At 43.9% G+C, this 21,854-nt stretch overlaps 1 protein-coding gene across 1 annotated transcript in view; it reads right to left on the bottom strand.

The window, feature by feature from the left end:
* Positions 1-21,854, bottom strand: part of LOC124606203 (pancreatic triacylglycerol lipase-like) — a 425,509-nt gene that overhangs the window by 43,111 nt on the left and 360,544 nt on the right. Inside the window, exon 6 of the mRNA XM_047138172.1 lies at positions 8,869-9,117. Coding sequence (XP_046994128.1) covers positions 8,869-9,117 — 249 coding nt within the window. The remainder of the gene's footprint in view (positions 1-8,868; positions 9,118-21,854) is intronic.

Below are 21,854 nucleotides of genomic sequence, written 5' to 3'. Positions count from 1 at the left end.
AGTAGGTCTGTTACATTTTCTAAGTGTCCTTCCAATAAAACGCAGTCTTTGGTTAGCCTTCCCCACAACGTTTCCTATGTGTTCCTTCCAATTTAAGTTGTTCGTAATTGTAATTTCTAGGTACTCACTCTTTTCATTATTTAGGGTCAACTGCCAATTTTCGCACCATACAGATACCTTTTCCAAATAGTTTTGCACTTTGTTTCGATCTTCTGATGACTTTATTAGTCGATAAACGACAGCGTCATCTGCAGAAAATCTAAGACGCTAGCTCAGATTGTCACTCAAATCACAGGAACAGCAAAGGGCCTATAACACTACCGTGAGGAACGCCATAAATCCCTTCTGTTTTACTTGATGACGTCCCGTCTGTTACTACGAACTGTGATCTCTCTGACAGGAAATCACGAATCCAGTCACATAACTGAGACGATATTGCATAAGCACGCAATTTCACTACGAGCCGCTTGTGTGGTACAGTGTCGAAAGCCTTCCGGAAATCCAAAAACATGGAATCGATCTGAAATCCCTTGTCAATAGCACTCAACACTTCATGTGAATAAAGAGCTAGTTGTGTTTCACCAGAACGATGTTTTCTAAATCCATGTAGACTGTGTGTCAATACACCGTTTTCTTCGAGGTAATTCATAATGTTCGAACACAATATATGCTCCAAAATCCTGCTGCATATCAATGTTAATGATGTGGGCATGTGATTTAGTGGATTACTCCTACTACTTTTCTTGAATATTGGTGTGACCTGTGCAGCTTTGTAGTCTTTGGGTACGGATCTTTCGTCCAGCGACCGGTTGTATATGATTAAGTACGGAGCTATTGCATCGGCATACTCAGCACCGGTTCATTCTCAATGTGTGGTTGTGACAGATGTCAAGATGCCTCCGCTCGGATCGTGGAAGCGAACTGCAGCTTCATAATTTGGTAGGCACCTTTCGTTCACGCAAGCAGGGAAGGCAGGGTCACCTGCGGTAAGTTTATATTATGCCTGGCTTGTGAGGTGGTGCGAAAGGATGACTGGTCCTACAAGGCAGTCGCCAGTAATCAATACGCAGGCAATGTCGCCGAATCGGTACCGATGGTCATTACCACCGTACCGCTAAAGCACTAGAACAGGCAGAACATTGTCACTTGCCTGGTGTGTTGCCATGTGTGCTTTCAATCACTGAAACCAACACCCCGTCTCCAGCTTCAAGTGAGCGCACCTACATTGGAATGCATTTCCCGCCGTATATCTCTGTGACATCCTTATTTTCTCAGTGATAGTTGCCTGCAGTTTTCCCATTAGCAAAATCAGCCTACACAGTTCAGCGTCAAGTTTAAAACAGTACCTCAGGAAAATATGAATTTCGCTTCGATGGGTCAGCCTTCTTGACAACACATTAAAATCGTCTTCAGAAAGTTTTAAACTCTGTAGAAAACACATGGAACAAAAACCTTGCCACCCTCAGGACACATCGTGATAATACCGAGTAACACCCCCGTCTAACCTTACTAATGGAATCTGTTAGGCGAGGTAGACATTACAAAAGGTCCTTTTCGTATGCCATATCCCGCTTTTGACGTCGCTGTTGCTGCATTTTGACAGATATGAAAACAAAATCTCTGTGGGGTACGACAAGGCGCGGTTAAGCATTTCTGTTCTCAGCAGTAAATTTTACAGCTGCTGCTTTTCAAGCCAGCGGCGGCTCCCCATTTGCTAAATTGGAGTCTATAGATGTGGTCGGTCGCGAACAGTCGGTCGTAGAAAACATTCCAATGGTAGGCGAGTGGTAAACTGAATACTACGGTCGCGTGCCGAACGAAGTGTAATACACTTCCTAAAAAAAATTGGTTCAAATGGCTCTGAGCACTATGGGACTTAACTACTGAGGTCATCAGTCCCCTAGAACTTAGAACTACTTAAACCTAACCAAACTAAGGACATCACACACATCAATGCCCGAGGCAGTATTCTAACTTGCGACCGTAGCGGTCGCGCGGTTCCAGACTGTAACGCCTAGAAACGCTCGGCCACCCCGGCCGGCTAATACACTTCCCAGTCATAGTAATTTCGCCACCTGTAAAAACTCTGGATAAACAACTTTTTCAGCGCGGTCCGCTGCGAGACGTGAAGGTAAATAGTCAGTGAGATTCTGGAAGGTACCGACTGCAGCGCAGTGTCCAGCTGCGCTAGGTTCAAAATGGTTCAAATGGCTCTGAGCACTATGGGACTTAACAGCTGTGGTCATCAGTCCCCTAGAACTTAGAACTACTTAAACCTAACTAACCTAAGGACATCACACACATCCATGCCCGAGGCAGGATTCGAACCTGCGACCGTAGCAGCTGCGCTAGGTTTCTCGATTGAGCATCCATGGCACAAACAGCCCGATCGAGGTAGTCCCACAGATTCTCGATTGGCTTTAAATACAGGATGTCTGGTGCCCAGGAGAGTACGGTAAACTTATCCTTGTGCTCTTTGAACCTCTCACATACACTGCAAATCGTGAGACGTGATCCATTGTCCTGCTGGTGGATGCCATCGCGCCGAGAAAGTAAAAACTACGTGCAGGGGTCGACATGGTCCCTAAGGATAGATACATACTCGTGTTGATCCAGTTTGCCCTCCAGAATGACGAGAGCATCCAGGGAGTGCCATGATAACATTCCCGAGACCTTAACGCACCCTCCTTGTTTGGTTTCCGACGTTTCACACCGTACACGTCAACGGCCGGCCGTCCGTCCGATGGAGCATGAAATTTGACCCATCTGAAAAGGTCATCTGATGCCACTCAGTGCACGTCCAGTAGCGGTACTGGCGTGCAAATTCATGCTTTCGTAGCCGATGAACAGCACTTAGCATCGCTGCATGAACCAGGGGCTTGCTGCGGAGACCGATAGGTAATAAATTTTGCAGAACGGTAATTGAAGAGACACTGTTGGTAGCCCCGTAGTTCATCTGGACGGTCAGTTGTTCAACAGTTGCACTTCTGTTCGCTCGTACACATCTCCGTAGGCATCGTACATCTCTGTCATCTATGGCCTGTTGTGCGCCAAAGTTTCCTCGGTGCCTTTTGGATAGCGCCACTTTTGCCATGCTTGTTGTACCTTCACCACGGCGGCACGCGAACAGTTCGCAGACTTTGTCGTTTCGGAAATTCTTCCACCCATGACCCGAAAGTCGGTGGTCACGTACTTTTGGACGTAAGATAAATCGCTCCGTTTCTGTTTTATGACAAGGACTGCACAGTTTTTCACGCTATCCAGACACGCTGTCTATACCCTCCACTGCCAGTGTTGCCACCTGCAGGATCCGTGAATGGACAGCGACAGCTGTACCTGAAGTATCCCCGCAATTCACTGTAAGGCAGTTTGGGGGTAAAGACGTAATTCTTTTATTCTATCGTAATTACTCATTACTTACCTACTGCTAGAGCAATAAGGCCTAAGGTGTGCATTGCTGCTGAAAGCATGCAAATATTTCGAGACTCGTTTCAAAGACAGAATATATAAATAACGCAACGGTGTTTCCGCTTTCTCTGTAACTGTTAGGTTTCTGCAGAACAGCGCCCCATTTTTCTTTCACTGTGAGTGGGAAGGTCGCCGCAAAGCAAACGGCGGCACTCGCGTCCTACCGACGGCGGAGGACTCGCGGCGAGGCCCGTAATATCCAACTCAAGAACTGACAGCAGCTGCCTAAACCAATTTTCTTTCTGCTTATTTTCCTACCTCTCCACAAGAAGAAGCTGCGTGGGTGTCTACAAAGTTTTTCATCGTGAGTCTGCTTTACACTTACCTTCCATGCCCGCCACCACGACAATTTTCGAAGCCGCAGCAACTGCCGTATGGCATGGACAGTCAGTAAGTGCCTCAAGCAAGAGTTTTCTAAAATTGCCGTGTCTGTTTGATTTGAAGAAGTGGGACAAACTCCGGCGCCACCGTCTCTCCGTGGTAAACCTCTTATGGTCCAGACATCGAGCACAGTGGCGCACTCTGGTCTCGGATTTGTGAGGAAAGCGGTTCGTATACTCTGCCGGCCATACACATTTAGATTTTCTGTGGTTTCCCTAAAACACCTAATGTAAATACCGGGAAATTTCCTTTCAAGGTGACCGATTTCCTTCCTCAGTTGCAGCTTGTTCTCCATCTCCAATGACCTCTTCCTCGACGGGATGTTAAACCCTGATCTTCAATTTTTCCTTCCTTCGTGTAAGCTCGGTCAGACCACCTGCTGTGACACGCTTCGTCTTATATTCTGATGAGATCTGGTTACTCTTCCACATGTACCTCTCACTGAATGATAAACTGAGAAGTCACAGATGTTGTTGTTGTGGTCTTCAGTCCTGAGACTAGTTTGATGCAGCTCTCCATGCTACCCTACCCTGTGCAAGCTTCTTCATCTCCCAGTACTTACTGCAACCCACATCCTTCTGAATCTGCTTAGTGTATTCATCTCTTGGTCTCCCTCTACCCTCCACACTGCCCTCCAATGCTAAATTTGTGATCCCTTGATGCCTCAGAACATGTCCTACTAACCGGTCCCTTCTTTTTGTCAAGTTGTGCCACATTATATAGACGAAAATTCTACTCTATGTTAGCAGTGCAGCTTAATGATATTCCATCTTTTGTGAAATGTAATGCATATGTATTGCCTTCTTTATGTAGTACGTCATATGACTAATGTGCCACCTAGTTTTTATCTGTTTTCTCCGCCAAGCCTATCCTTTACCTTAGATTTCGTTTTTATTTTTATTGTATTACTCTTGGTTTTGCTATATTATTACGATGTATCTTACCGTCTTTACCGTCTTTGTTGAATAACATTCTTTGTTTTTAACTATTTTTTCACCTATGTTTGGCTTGTCGAACGCGTCCATCGCTACGTTGAGCTGGTATTCACGCCACCCGGTGGCCGTGTTTGTTACCTTGTACGTAATGTCATGTTTTGTTACTCAGTTGTACTCTGATGCTAGATACTTATAGATGACGCCATATTATCCATATCATACTCCCTACCTCCACTGATATGTTCATTTTAATTTATGTTCTTATAAAGTTTTGTCAATTTTATTAATTTAAAGAAAGCTGTGCTCCTCATTAACTTTGTATACTTTCTTCAGATATTCTGAAGAAGAGTTTACTCGAAGAGCGTCAGTATAGATGAGTTGCTGAACTTCAAGTGACAAATTTTTCTGCAGTAACCATGAAAGCAGTGTGTAAAAAATTTACATGTCTATTAAATGGTCGCACTTCTCTTGCGTGGTCATATGTCACATCTCAAATAAAAACTGATACATGTATTTCGAACGGCACTCCATATCATTACTCCAAGTGCTAGGCCGTGTATTATGAAGACGAATACAAGTTGATAACGTTCGTTCTGTTCGGAAACGCCACATACTGATATGCCTAACACGATGGTGTAGCCAGAGCTGGGACTCGTCCCAAAAGAAGTCCTGCTGCTACTGCTGCGTCCGGTGTTGAATCAGAGCGCACCAGCATAACAGCGCGCCTCTCTCTGCAAAATGGTCGCCGAACTGGCAGTCGGTGGTGCTGCAGGCGCCGTCGTCCTGTCCGGGTCGGCACTACTCTTACTGCTAATGAGGCCATTTTCAGTCCCCAGGACGTGACCCGGCCGTACGATCCTGCGCACACAAAGCGAACAACACGTCCTCCCTCGAGGATTGTAGGCGGTTGAGGCCACTGAGAGCCTGCGTGGCGTCGAGCACGGTCCTCCTGAACCCATTAACCATAATCGTGTAACGGTCGTGGATTGACGACCAGCACGAGCACTAATACACCAAACAATAAACTGCAGTTTCAATAGGCCACTGAGGAATTCGGACACATGCTAGCAGACGTTTCTTCATATACGAGGCGTAACTCGATCGTATCACAAACAGCAATCATTCCCGTTCGATTTCCGAATAAAAATGCCACTGTATGGACTTTAGCTATACACAGAATGTACATGGCATTATTCATTGCTACTTTTTGCAGTTCCACTGATTTGCGTATCGAAACGTGTTGTACCCTTCATGCCAGTTTGAAGTTTCTTGCGTGTCGCTTTCATGCTATTTCAACTTTAATTGTCAGTAGTACACAAAAATAATGCAACTTACATCTTTTTTTACAATCAAGGACGCATTTGGACAACTTGGCTGTATATGAGTTTTTATATTGTCAGTAAGATAAACAGCATCGGTTGCGAATGACAGCAGAAGATTTATTTATGGGTTTTGCCTTTTTGAGGCATCTTCAGAATTTCTACAATGGAAAAAATAAATAGAAATAGATAGATGAAAAGGAAGGTCAGCGTTGGCCGTAATATTGATGTTTTATTGATAGCAGAATCGATTTTCGATCACATGGTGATCATCTTCAGTGCTGTACGAATTAAACTCAGACACTAATTTGTACATCACTGAATATGATCACTATGTGATCTAAAATCGATTCTGCCATCAATAAAACATCAATATTACGCCCAACGTTGACCTTCCTTTTAATTTAACATATATGGTCGTTGTGCACACAGCACTCCATGGAGTCGCCAATCAAAGAAATAGATAATCCTAGCTAGCATAAGAAGATGGTAAAGAATTCTTAAATGCTATAGGAAAAAAAAACAGAAAGGAGGACGACTTCCTTTTGGCAACTGCGGATAAGGCATCAGTCATAAACAGCCAAAATCTTGTTAAACTGCCAGAAACTGGGAACGAAAAGCCAAATTCGAATTGAAACCGTAAAAATGACGACGATTCTTGCTTTCGGCGAAGGCATCCAGCAATGCTAAGATATGGCCATACATGTAAACTTAAAACATACATATCGCAGCACACATTCTGGTAGTCGTGGATGCATAACAAGATACGTGCACGCTATGTTACACTGACAGGATGCGGACGAAGAAAAAAATGGTTCAAATGGCTCTGAGCACTATGGGACTCAACTGCTGAGGTCATTAGTCCCCTAGATCTTAGAACTAGTTAAACCTAACTAACCTAAGGACATCACAAACATCCATGCCCGAGGCAGGATTCGAACTTGCGACCGTAGCGGTCTTGCGGTTCCAGACTGCAGCGTCTTTAACCGCACGGCCACTTCGGCCGGCTGCGGACGAAGAGGACGGAAGTTCCAGTAGGCAGCGTTTATATGTTTGGAAATACATACAATAGGTAATATTAAAGTAAAACATATAGTGGCAAGTAATGGCAATGAAAATGGAAAAATGTGATAGTAGTAAAATAAACATAAAAGCAGTTAGAGAAAGGATAAAATATCTAACGTTATGCGCCATCTGTAAGCATCAAGAGTTAAAACGAGATATGCGTGAGAAATGAATAGGCATTGTAGCTCCTCTACGAAACAGACATACATTCCGTAAAGTTTAACGCTACTGAATTTGCGATCTGAAGTTATCCCGGCATATTTCCAATTTGAACAGTTCTCGGGTATCCGACCCGGTAGCGTCGTAATTTCTGCATAATATTTCGGCACACGTACACGCTGTCATCTTCTTGCTGGGGCACAGTGTATACAGAAAACCTACACACGCCGACTTGTACCTAAATACCTTCAGTTGCCACCCCAACTCCCAGCGTGAAGGCGTTTTGTTCACAGGGCACGATCGATTTGCGATCAGGAGAGCTTTCCAGCAGAACTGCAGCTCCTCGAGACAACATTTCGGAAAAATGGGTACAACCTGATTCAAATAAGACACGCATTCAGACAGACTGCGCCAAGAGAACAAGAAGAAGAAACAGAAGGACGCAAGTCATTGGTGTGCATTCCGTTTGTCGGAAACACCTCAAGAAGAATCGGTAGAATCCTGGGGAAACGCAATATGAAATGTGTATTCCTAACCCTGGTAAAAACCTTGACTCTACTGGGTTCAGTGAAAGATGACCTAGGCCTTCGAAAACAAGGCGTTTATCAAATTCCCTGTCAGTGCGGAAAATCATACATTTGGGAGACACTCCGCACTGTAGAAGAAAGGTGCCGCGAACGCAAGCGCCATACCGAATTACGCCAGGCCACTAAATCAGCCGTGGCTGACCATTGTACAAAGACTAGCCATACTATGGACTATGAAAAGCCGGCCGCGGTGGCCGTGCGGTTCTAAGCGCTTCAGTCCGTAACCGCGGGACTGCTACGGTCGCAGGTTCGAATCCTGCCTCGGGCATGGATGTGTGTGATGTCCTTAGGTTAGTTAGGTTTAAGTAGTTGTAAGTTGTAGGGGACTGATGACCTGAGATGTTAAGTCCCATAGTGCTCAGAGCCATTTGAACCAATTTTTTTACTATGAAAAACCAAAAATACTCTGTCAATCTCCTACTTCTGGGACTGCGTTACTAAAGAGGCCATCGAAATCCGACTACAGGACGATCTAATTAATAAAGACAGCGGCCTTCAACTTAGTCACGCTAGGAACACTGCACTCAGCCTGGAGAGAAAGATGCGGTCCCAGACATCGAGGAGACTGCAGACCCCAGTTCAGACGCAGGAGCCGCTTCCCCCACCACCTCCAGTAGCCGTCGCGCCGGCCGCACCGAAGACACCAGGAGAGGAACGGTGGAGGGGGTAACGGCCAGTATATATAGGGGCCGAGAGCAACAGCACAGCATTCGTCAGGAACCACCTGTAAATGGCAGCGTGAATGTCTGCCGAAATATTGTGGAGAAATTACGACGCTACCCGGTCGGATACTCGAGAACTGTTCAAATTCGCTATTGAATTTGTTATTACCCCTTAGAAAATTACATTTTATGCTTCAAGGGGTAATTACCCCATAGGTTAAGAACCACTGTATTAGACAAAGCAGAGCGTCTGGCACGACTGGACAGTTGGCACGCCCGCTGCAGTACTCACCGGTGATCCTGTGGACGCGGCCAGCCGTCATGGCGTGTCCCACCTGCCCCATGACCTGCGCGCCCAGGCTGAAGCCCAGCAGGTGGAAGTCTGCATCGCGCGCGCCCAGCCCCGCGATGAGCGCGTCCAACAGGGCTGCCACCCTCTCGGCCACCACCGTCGTATTGGAGGCCGCGTCGCGGTAGTCGCCGTCCGCCAGCCGCCCCCAGTGCACTGCCACGAAGTGCACGTCCGCCGCCTCCAGCACGGCTGCAACAGCGAGGCGCAGCTGCTACAAGTTCACCGCGTCAAAAGTATTGCTCCCTGGGATGTCAAAGATGCAGTTACACTGGACACTTGTACATCGTTGGAAATGGGTTCGAGATGAAAACAATAGCATGGAAAATCTGGACTAGTATCCAGAGTAATCTACACCTACATCTATATCACGACTTCGCAGTTCACACTGAAGAGCGTTGCAGAGGGTTCTTCCACACACCTTCAGACTCTTGTGAGGAACGGTGTCAAAAGTCTTCTGGAAATGGAGGAATATGCAATTAATTTGAGATGGCCTGTCCACAGCACTCATTACTTCGTTCCAGTAAACAGCTACTCGTGTTTTACATCAACGATACTTTCTGAATCCATCCTGATTGTGTGTCGACAGATCGTTACCCTCGAAGAAATTCATAATGTTCGAGCACAGTCTTTGCAGAAGTTGATCATATGCAGTACAGCTCACGTAGATTGGCGTGACACCGGTGCGGATACGCATTCTCGTCTTGTGTGTTGCGCGAATTTATCCTATTGATCCGAAGGAGTGGTCACTTAATTTGCCTGTCGCGTATTTCTTGTGTTTCTGTTGTTACAACTTTAGTAACACCATTGTACCACCGTCTTTGTTCATCATAGGTGATGGCTCTTGTTATTGTATGCAATATCATTAAATTCATGTCGGAAGAGCAAACGATGAAGCAAAAATCTGATTAGAAATGTGCTTGAGAGTATTACAATTTACGAAAATGTCAGTTGATTGAATTTCCTCGTGACACTTGTTCTGTGTGTTACGTCATCAGTATAATAGTACCCGATGTTGTCTGCTAAGCCACATTTTTACCCTTTTTTACGAATTACTTCTAGCAGCGTGTAATCGGACTTGTTTCGTTTTTGTTAATTCTTTGTTTAGATGGCTATTTCTTATTTGGTGCTCTAATGAGAAACAGCTGAATTCGAGCGTTTGTATTTGTCGAAGTATTGGTCATACTGGCATAACTTATGGATGCAATCGTATGCAGGGTAACTAGCGGTAGCTTACAAGTTACAGGAGACGGGCATTCACTCGTAGGCTTTAGCTACCGAACTGTACCTCCGTTACCGCTCGGCGGCCGTTCACAGCTAGGCCCACTGCTGCCCCTGTTCCATTCCCCACTGCACCTTCTGTACAATTATGGACCAAGTGGTTTTGTCCACACACCGTATTTTGGATTTCTCGTTGGCACCGCCTGACGTAATGTTAACGAAACTGTTAACACAAACAGATGAATGACTTCAGACGTAGCAACGGTCCTCCTCAGACTGCTGGCTACTAACAAATACGTATCTCGACATAATTACGAATGGCCACTACAAAACTGCTAAAATATTTATTGTTCTCCAATTAATTTAAGCATTGTGTAGTCGTTTGACAGGACTCTAGAAGTTTAAAATGTTGTATGACACATCTCCCTCATTTTGAGATACAAGCTATATAGTGTGGTCAGAAACAATCTGAAACCATTGTAAGTTGTAGCGTTGTATAGCACATCATGTTGCCCAGAACATGTACCTTCACAGTACTAATTAGATAAATAAAATGACTGCATTGTCACTTTGCAGCGAAGTATGCACTGATTTGAAATGTCGTAGCAGATTAAAACTGCATGCCGGTCTCGGTTTCGAATCTAGGACCTTTGATTTTCGCGGGCATAAGATTTTACCAGCTTTATAGTGACTACATACTAAAATGTGGAGCACAACTTGGAGGTGTGTGTGTACGTGCCATCATGATACTAAAAAGCAACCCTCTGCGAGGCAAAATTGGATGAGATCTTTTGCATGGTCCTTCCTATAAATTAATACTCTGAGGGAATCGTAGCATACTGATATTTTAAGCAAACTTGAAACGAGAGATAATAACTGCTGCTGACTCGCAGCTGCCAAGTTCCGGCGCTCAGGGAAAGCCTAGCAGGGTGGATTGGGAAGCAGGATAATGATATGTCTCCGATTACGGGTTTTTTTTGGGGGGGGGGAGGGACGGGGGGGGAGGGAGATCGTCGCTTCGCTCTTCTGACTCGCTTCATGCGGCCCGTCATGAATTCCTCTACTGTGCCAACCTCTTTATCTCAGAGTAGCACTTGTAACCTACGTCCTCAGTTATTGGATGGATGTATTCCAATCTCTGTCTTCCTCTACATATTTTGCCCTCTACTGCTCCCTCAAGTACCATGGAAGTCATTCCCTCATGTCTTAGCAGATGTCCTATAGTCCTGTCCCTTCTCCTTATCAGTGTTTTCCACATATTGACTTCCTCTGTTCTGCGCAAAATCTCCTTATTCCTTACCTTATCAGTCAACCAAATCTTCAACAATCGTCTGTAGCACAACATCTCAAATGTTTCGATTCTCTTCTGTTCCAGTTTTCCTACAGTCCATGTTTCACTACCATACAATGCTGTACATCAGACGTAATGTCTCAGAAGTTTTTCCTCAAATTAAGGCTTACGTTTGGTGCTAATGGACTTTTCATGACCAGGAATGCCCATTTTGCCAGTGCTAGTCGGCTTTTGATGTTCTCCTCGCTCCGTCCATCTATGGTCCATCTAGGTAGAGAAGTCCTTAACTTCATCTACTTCGTGACCGTCAGTCCTGATGTTAAGTTTTTCGGTGTTCTCATTTCCGTTACTACTTATTACTTTCGTCTTTCTTCGATTTACTCCCAATCCATACTCTGCACTGATTATGCTTTTCATTCCAGTCAGCATATCATGTAATTCTTCTTCATTTTCACTCACGATAACACTGTCATCAGTGAATCGTATCATTGATATCCTTGCACCTTGAATTTTAATTCCACTCCTGAACTTTCTTTTATTTCTATCACTGCTTCTTCGTTGTAGAGATTAAACATCCTCGTCTTTCACTGTTTGTAATCCGAGCACTCGTTCTTGGGCGTCCTGGTCCCGGCGGAGGTTCGAGTCCTCCCTCGGGCTTGGGTGTGTGTGTTTAGGATAATTTACGTTAAGTAGTGTGTAAGCTTAGGGACTGATGACCTTATCAGTTAAATCCCATAAGATTTCACACACATTTGAACATATTCTTGGTCGTCCGTCCTTATTATTCCCTCTTGGCTCTTTTACACATTGTATATTACCCGTCTCTCCCTTCAGCTGACAGGGGTAAGCTATAGGGGAGGGGTAATTACAGGTTAATTCTTACTAAACAGCAAAAGCAGCAGTCACCCACTTTTAATAATGCTGTTTATTAGGAACAAACAACGTCGTTACCGGTTTCGAACCGACGGCCATTCACGTTTAACAGCTTTGCTTTATACTGTCGTTGAGATTTTAAGTGAGCAGCAGTCTGACAATGAACAGGTGAATTGGAAAACAGAAACGGTTTTATTTGTTCTTAATAAATGGCGTTGTTAACAGTGCCCAATTACTGTTTTACTTTTTTTGCAAGATTTAACATATATTTTTTTCACAGTTATGGTTCCAACATAGCAACTTTCGATGAAGTTGCATCCAACGACTTCAAACTCTACTGCCAATAGGCACGTACTAAAATGATTAGTAAATGTAAGTAATGCAAAACATTTTTGCTTCATTTGAAATTGTGACATTTCATTCGAGGAAGTGTTTACGCTGTGAGATAAGGACCAGGGGAAACCATTGGTACCATGCGTTTGGTGTCTAACTCAGTGCGTGAATGAGTGGAAAACGACGTCGTATGCCATTTGGAATGACGTCGTATGCCATTTGGACGGCCGATGCTCTGTGAAGTAGTCCATCAACCATCCTAATGTTATTTATGTATGGTTCTATACGGTTTCCTTCTCAAGCGAATCAGTCTCCATGAAGCAAAGTCCGAGAATTGTGTGTCATAAAATACGTTCTGCAGTTTGCCCTGTATCTAATGGCAAAGAATTCTTGTTCGTGAATCTCCAGAAAATGTCTCTGAGAGCTTTAATAAATCCTCATCTGAAGATGAAAAGTCGTTTTATTAGAGAAATGTAGACTTTTCTACAAGTATGTCAGCCTAGATTCGCCAGGGGACACTCATGAGGAAACTAGATTTTCGTAAAAATAAGACAGAATTTCGTCATCATAGACCGACACATGTAAGTAATACACAAATACGTGAAAATGTCCATATTTTGCAATGGAACTAATGAAATGGAGGAGTCCGTTATTGGCAAAATACTTCGAGGACACATGTGGTCTGATGGAAGCAATAATACGATATACTATCGCGAGCAACGGCGACTGGTCAGTGACTCTTCAAAGACAAATCTTAAAGTAATACTTTTATTCACTGGAAATAAATTATCTTCTGTTACTATGGTGTATGCTACCAACACAAAATGAAAAGATGGAAATATTATAAATATCCTGCTAGAAGTAGACTAAGCTCTACAGCAATGATAAATTTGTGGGTATTTTAAAGTCATTGACAAATTATGAGAACTGCGATCCATTCACACCGATCACTGTTGTTTCCTAGGCGAGTGGCAAAGCCGTTCTAGTCACAGAAAACTTACTGGAAGAGACAGTTAGTAAATCTTGAAATAAAAATCTTGTATGTCAAACATTGGTGGTGCCAGGCAAATCTGTGCTTCCGTATCTGCTTACAAAATTAGAGCTTGCGAAGAATTTCGAGAAAGATTGACACATAAATGACTCTGCATTCATTCTCTTATGTCAAACGTTCTACAGGCTCAGTTTCGTAAAAGTGAATGTACGTGTGTCTATGAGTCCACAGGACAAACAGCTATTTAAAGACATATAATATGAATTAATGCCAAAGTAAGAGGAGGAAACTACATGACAGCTGCTTTAAAAATGTTTCGCTTGACTTTAGGGAATCTTTGTGACAGAAAATTTGTGGGTGTCGTGCTATGAACGACTGCAATGACACATTCACTGAAATGCCTTTTTTTGCAACAATACCTGAATTTCGTCCCGTAAAACTGCAGCGACGCAAGCAATGAACTTGGTGAGTGCTTTCACTAGGACATTTCTCTGGAGGACCAATGGGATGGAGTCTAGCCATCTTATCTGATGTTGAGTATAGTACAAAGGTAGGTTCCTGCCACACAGTGCTAGAGCAAGACCAAAAAGGAACGTTGTTACAGTATTTAATATTCCATTTTTTTATTTTTGTAAGGTATATAAAATAAGAGCCGTTATCTTCAGAATGAGAGTAAATGAATAAATTTAACTCTCATTTTAATTTTTAGTTTTCCGTGGCCCAAGAAACATACGGAAAACACATTAGATTCCCGATAACATTCAGCTTTTCAAAATTTGAAGAACATGTTGTGTATGTTGTTCCATCTACGAATAACAACAAAGTTAGCACTTACAATGGGAATACAATAAGCTGTGTCTGCAATACAGCGATATTACCCTGCCCTGCCAGCGGCATCTGACCACGTTCTGCAGTTAGGGGAGAGTTTAGATTGGTTGCTTGCATATTGCCTGCATCAAATCTCCACTGCGAATCGTTGATGAACTCCAGACATCCAATCTCCGGTACCAATACGTCCTTTGACGTGCGTCTACAAAAAATATACACTGAAAATTCTGCCAGTGACGTAGGCAACGGATTACCCATCCCCAGTTTCTTACATTACATCACTCTACCCCACTTTGGATTAAATTTAATCCTCGTTCCATACACACTGAGAATTTCCAATCTAACGGTGACCTAGTCAAAATTTATCAGCCGGGAAATTAAAATAGTTATCGTATCACATCGAACAGTTTTAACAAATCGTAAGCTGAAATCGTACCAAAATGTTTCGGAGCAGCGGCACACACGTTTGTGAGGCTGCGGTGGTATTTTGGTATGTAGTGCAGCAGAATTATCACAACGGTAGCATAATAATCAAAGCGGAATGTCCGATTTTTACCAACCAGTCACTATAGCTGATTATGTGGTAACAAAATTATTCACCTAGCTATAGACATGAAATCACAATATGGACTTCCTTATGGAGGCCAGCCAAAACGCATCACCTATTCACCATAGATGGTGTCCAACAAGACACAAACTCACACGTATCGTTTCGTAAACTGTTTCTGCCACCGAAGGACGATTTATGACGAGTGAAAATATGGAAAGAGTTGATTATTACACCGTGTAGTTGACACTGGTATCATTTTATCTATGTAGCTATCTTTATTTAAATGATGTGAACTATTTTTAACGACGTTATGGAACATTGGCAAAGACGTTAACGTAATGCGTGTTGTTGTTTTCAGTGAATGTACTTTCAAAACTAAGCTAAACTGTGCTAAATGTTTTGATTTCCCGACTATCAGTTTCTGCTGAGACATAAACACTACACAATGATGCAGAAACTGTTATAAACTGAAAGCCTAAGTCCCCACATTTGCCACAGTTATTTTCCGTTTTAGACCAAGTGCTGAATTTAAAACATTCAGCGTTTTAGTTTCAGCAGCTTCCAAATTCCGCAGACAAAACTATGCAATTCGATTTAATAACACCAAAGTACTACCAGCAGCTATCGATTAGAAATATTTGCTGGTATGAATCGTAAAAGATAATGAGCTCGTACGCGCAGTAAGTTTTGTTGGTATATATACAGTAATGGGTTTCAAATACGGGATGTTTGGAAATTCCCGTTTCGAACTTCTAGGATTTGTAGAGGGGAGTGAGTACATAATGTTTTGAATAGGAAACCATGTGTGGAAACGTGTCGTTGTTCAGATGTGTAATGTGTCCACATCTGCTAATGGAAAGAGAAAAGTCTCAGAACGTCTTGCCTTGGTATGCAATAGGGTAGACATGATGACGTGCACTACGTCCTATGGTCACCTGACGTCACTTAACGTCTGCCCTGCAACGAGAATTCGGACATGCGGCGTTGCCGTGCAGCACCACAGTGCTGCTTCCTGAAGCTGAAACACCTGTTTTCTCGGAGCTGTTGCGTGACTTGGGCAAAAAGTTTTCGCGATGGCGTGCTACGTTGCGAAAAATGTTCGTGACACAGCAAACTAGCACCTCTTCCATTACCTTCGCCATACAGAAGCAGCAGGTCTATGTATTCCGATAGCCGGCCGCGGTGGCCGTGCGGCTCTAGGCGCTTCAGTCCGGAACCGCGTGACTGCTACGGTCGCAGGTTCGAATCTTGCCTCGGGCATGGATATGTGTGATGTCCTTAGGTTAGCTAGGTTTAAGTAGTTCTAAGTTCTAGGGGACTGATGGCCTCAGATGTTGAGTCCCATAGTGCTCAGAGCCATTTGAACCATTTTTGTATTCCGATAACGTGTACCGAATCATGTTTACTGTTTCGGAGAACCAAAGGCATTGAGAAAATGTGGTAAATGGAAGTTTCGTTAGGTTTCCGTTCGACCTGTTACCTAATAATTGCACTGCTCACGCTTCATTCAGTTTCTCAAGTTAATCATCTGAACTGAAACCGTCCTAGAACGGAAAGGGTACGTTACCGGACATGGGTTCCCATCAAAATATTATATACTCACTGCCCTCTTCGAGTGTTAGAAGTCTGTAGCAGGAATTCCCAAACGCTCTGTACAATGGACATTCACGTAGCATGGGAAAACTTGCATATTTGTCTAGTAACGAGCGAGGTGGGACGCTGGTTAAGACATAGGCCATCTTTCGGAAAGGTCAGGCAAGCTTGCTTTCCACAAATCATTACATGATACAGTCAGTTTCTCTATTTATATAATTCGTACTTTTAATAAACTAAAACTATGAAGCGCCAGTTTTTACACACTCTGGGCAAGGCGGGCTCTTATAAGCTACGGTTCTTTTCAGCCAAATCCAAGCTACTTTGTGCACGGCAGAGCGGGCTAATAACTTCGGATATTTGAAAAGCGATTAGCAATCCAATCGTTTGCCTTAAAACACAGGTAGCCTCCAGGAAACCTTGATCGAAAGCGTATGAGGTTTTATGGTTTCCAAAAAATACTAATTGACTTGATCAGTTTTATAAAACAGAGTTGTTTCGTTATCACTTGAATGTCACTATAATGAACAGGAAAAATTTAAGTCTAAAAATAATCAATTATAATTACGAGTAGACCAACGGAATAATAATCAGTCGCCGCCTTAAAAGAGCACGCTGACAGCCATAGAGCGCTGTATGGGGTGGAGATCTGTAGTAGGCAGTCATGTTAAGCTCCACCGGTAACGTAAGTCATGGCAGTGGGGTGGTGTATGTGCTAGTCGATTGTATGGAACATGTGCGAGAAGACAAGAGGTGACAGAAAGGTGCCATCGTATGAGGGCTGTTCGTATGTTAAGGTTCGATCGGTCGCGAAATGAAAACCACAATTAAATTTAAAAAAATTATTTGCAGCCATTAGATACACCATCCAGTTATTTTTCTGCACAGTCGACTCTCCTATTTAAGACGTTTGTCGTAGCATTGAACCAACATATCAATACCCCTGTCACAGAAGGCTGGTGTGTAGCTCATTGTCCGTGCCAATATGTTGTCTTCATAGCAAGCGATTCATGTGAGCAGAGATGAAACTCAAGGACAGCCAAATCCGTGCTGAACTGTGGGTGATTAAACACTACCCATCTACATCGCTGCAGAAGCGCTTTCAGTGCCCCTGCAGTGTGTGGCCGATAATTGACACGGAGAAAGAAATGCTTGACGGTTACGTTATGTAGGCTGCATGAAGTCGGGCGAAATCTCTCAGGAGGCACCTCATACTTGGCTGGAGACACCATTTTCTAGACACATTTAAGTGCTCACTGTGCACTCAGAACTGAAAACGACGACGTGACGCGATCGACGGCCATACTAGAGAGAGTGCTCAACATATTTGTGCAAAGCCCAATTAGATTTTCACTGTCGTTTTCATTCCGCGAACTATCGGACCTTAAAGGAATAGCCCTCGAACTTGTATAGTACATGCCAAAGAGTACTTCGTGAATGAAGTTCCCCGATTTGTTGGTGTACCAACGCGGACTGTCCAACGTGTCGTCAAGGAATATTGTACCACTTGAGCGACATAACACGGCGTGATAGCAGTGATCTTAAATATATCCTAACCGACAGGAAGCGAAGACGAGTGCTACACCTTGTCATTGACAATCGGTTCCTAATCTGAATGGAACAACAGTGAATCCATGTTCATCTCAACTAGCGTCCGAACAAAGTATACGAAGGGAACTGCACACAGTGGACATTTGGAGTCGGGTATCTTGAAAGAGGCCATTGCCAACAGTGGCTATTAAAGACGCACATCTTCAAGAGTGGGACAAACAACACAGCAACGGAACAGCAGTTTTACTGGACGCATGTAGTGTGGCCCCACGAATCGCAGTTTTGCCTCTTTTGAAATGGGTCACGGGGTCGAGTCCAATGATGCTTTTAAACAGCAGTGTCTCATCAAGTGAGGGCTGTAACTCTGTTGATGGTGATCCGTCAGTCGGATGGGGACGTTAAGCTTGGCGGGTCCTTGTTGCTATGGAGAGGAGCAGGCTATGTGCCAGCATCAGGTTTCACCCTCTCCCATCTCTTCGTCATCATCATGCGACACAAACCTAACACCACACAACACACGATCCATTTCACTAACATACACTCCACAAATACACATTCGACACAACTATGACATATCTGCATTGAAAGGAGCCTATGTGAGCGGAGCGATAGGCGGATGAATAACCCCTTGGGATCTCCCAGCGAATAAACCCTTACGAAATTGGTGTTTATGAGAGAAAATCGGTGATATTAGATATCATACGGTCTCTATCTATGATGTTTCTCCTCCACTGGCCATTCGAAAATGGAAAGGAAAGGGAAAAACGATGGTGATACCAGAAGTAAATTCCTTCACTGGGCAACCTCCGCTACACATCGTAAGTTAACGTCCGGGGTACAGATGTAAGTATTCTTTCTAAAGTAATTATTCATTTATAACCTATGGGTAGAACAAATAGACTTTAACATGGCCACAGCTAATAAATCGTATCAAAGCCATAGCACAGAGCGGGCGAGAAGTCCCCGTACCCCAATAACCCCTGTTTAGTATGAAATATTATTACGCAGATTGGTAGCTATGTTACTTCCTATCAATTATTGGAATTCATATTTACGCGTTTTCACTGTCGCAGTCGAGTTTTAATTCGTAGCCATGGAATATGTGAGCGATCGTAGTTACACTATTGTAGAGAGCGTAGTGGTAAGTGTGTGGTTGCGCGAACGGCAATACACGCGGCAGACAATAAGACATATTATGAGAGCACTTCAAGAGAGATTTGATAAAGCTCCACCTCTAAAGGTAACACTTCTGGATTGGGAAAGACGTGCTTTTGCTTTTGGCAGCGTTAAAGACAGGCCGCAGAGTGAGAGGAAGAAGACACACGAAGAGAGATGTAGGGGAGTCTCTGCTTCGATTGCACTGAGGACAACAATGCCGGATCACGTGAAAAAGATATTAAGGTCAGAACTTTTCGAACCACTTTCGTAACGAGTTACAGGGTACCGCACGGAACGAGCATGTATTAGCGTCCCGTACTTTGTTAACTTAGTTTATGGATGCAGAAAATCGTGCCAAGGTGATATTTTCAGATGAACCTGCCATTTATCGCAGCTCACGTGCTAGAAATATTGTCGTTTGGGCGAAAGAGAATCCCCAGTACACCGTCGAGTTACAAAGGAACCAAACTCACGTAGTGATGTGGGCAGCGATGACGTCATAACGTCTGTTTGGACCGATCTTTTTTGAAGGGATTATGACTGGTGTAAATTATTTAACATTTTACAAACATGGTTAACACTTGAGCTTGAAGGAAAGGGCCTTACTGAACGTATATGGTAACAGCAAGATGCAGTGCCTCCTCACTACGCCCTTCTGTGGCCGAGCGGCTCTAGGCGCTTCAGTCCGGAACTGCGCTGCTGCTACGGTCACAGGTTCGATCCTGCCTCGGGCATGGGTGTGTGTGTGATGTCCTTAGGTTAGTTAGGTTTAAGTAGTTCTAAGTCTAGGGGACTGATGACCTCAGAAGTTAAGTCCCATAGTGCTTAGAGCCATTTGAACCAATTTGAACTACGCTCTTGCAGTGCGCGAGTTCATAAATGAACACTTTCCAGAACGGTCGTGGTTCATTAGCAACATCACAGCTCCCTTGAAATGGCCACCAAGGAGTCCTGACCTCACCACACCTAACAACTCGTTATGTGGAGTCATTAAGGCGCATGAATCTGCATATAGTGAGGTTATAAAAGGAGAACTGTGTGGTGCTGTTGAGGATGCATTTCGCAGAATCGAACCGGACATACTCAAAAATATGTCAAGAAAAAGACGGAAGCGTGTGAAAATGTGTTTACAGCATGATAGGGAACAAACCGATATACTGGACACTTAATACGTAAGTACACTGAAATGACAAAATTCATGGGATACCTCGTCATATGCTGTCGAACCTACTTTTGCCCGGCATAGTGCAGCACCACGAGTGGCAAGGACTCAACAAGTCGGAGGAAGTCCGCAGCAAAAATACCGGGCCATGGTGCCTCTACAGCCGTCCAGAACTGAGAAAGTGTTGACAGTTCACGAATTTTGTGCATGAATTGATCTCTGGATTATTTCCGATTAATGTTCGATGAAATTCATGTCGGCTATGTGGATGGCCAAATCATTTGCTCCAGCTGTCCAGAATTTCTTCTAACCGATCGCGAACAACTGTCCCGGTGACATGGAGCATTGCCATCAATAAATACTCCATCGTTGGTTGAAGCAAATGGGTCTACAAGTAGCCGAACATAACCATTTACAGTGAATGATCGGTTACCTGGACCAGAGGTTCCAATACGTTCCATGTAAATACAGCCCACCCCGCTATGGAACCACGACCAGCTTGCACAGCGCCTTGTTGACAATTTGGGTCCATGGCTTCGTGCGGCATGCGCCACACTCGAAGACTGCCATCAGCTCTTACCAACCTAAATCGGTGCTCATCTGGCCGGGCCATGGTTTTCCAGTCGTCTAGGGTCCAACCGATATGATCACGAGCCCAGATGACACGCTGCATCCGATCAAAGGCTATCTCGTCACCCGTCTGCCACTGTAGCCCATTAATGCCCAATTTCACGACATTGTCCTATCGGATACGTCCGTCGTCAGTCCCAAATTTATTTCAGCGGTTACTGATATTTGCTTGTCTGTTAGCACTGACAACTATACACAAATGCTGCTACTCTCGGTCGTTCTCGATAATGAGAGGTAATTCGTGAAATTCGCTATTCGCAGCATACTCTTGATATTGCTTGACACTGAGGTTCTCCGAATAATGAATTTGCTAACTATTTCCGAAATGGAATGTCCCATGCGTCTAGCTCCAGCTGCCATTCTGCGTTCAGAGTCTGTTAATTCTCGATGACTCCGTAAATCCTTTCACATGAATCACCTGAGTACAAATGACAGTTCCGCCTATGCATTGGCCTTTTATACCTTGTTTACGCGATACTGCGGCCACCTGTATATGTTAATATCGCTATTTCATGACTTTTAGTTCACCGAACTTTTCGCTCACTCATTAATAATGTAATAGTGATTACGTTTTCTGTACAACTACTATGAAAGGGGTATTTCAGGATACATGTGGGTCTGTGACATTTTCATAGCATAACTAGAGCCTACCTATGAACTAGAATGAGTATTTCGACATTCTCGGTGGCCAAATGTTGCCCTTCCTGCTACACCTTTACAGTTACAATGTGAACACTCCCGTCCTCCA

This window comes from Schistocerca americana, chromosome 3 (genome assembly GCF_021461395.2).
Source record: "Schistocerca americana isolate TAMUIC-IGC-003095 chromosome 3, iqSchAmer2.1, whole genome shotgun sequence".
In the NCBI taxonomy this organism is placed as follows: domain Eukaryota; kingdom Metazoa; phylum Arthropoda; class Insecta; order Orthoptera; family Acrididae; genus Schistocerca; species Schistocerca americana.
Note: the sequence above shows the minus strand (reverse complement) of the source record. Positions and strands in the feature narration are given on the sequence as shown.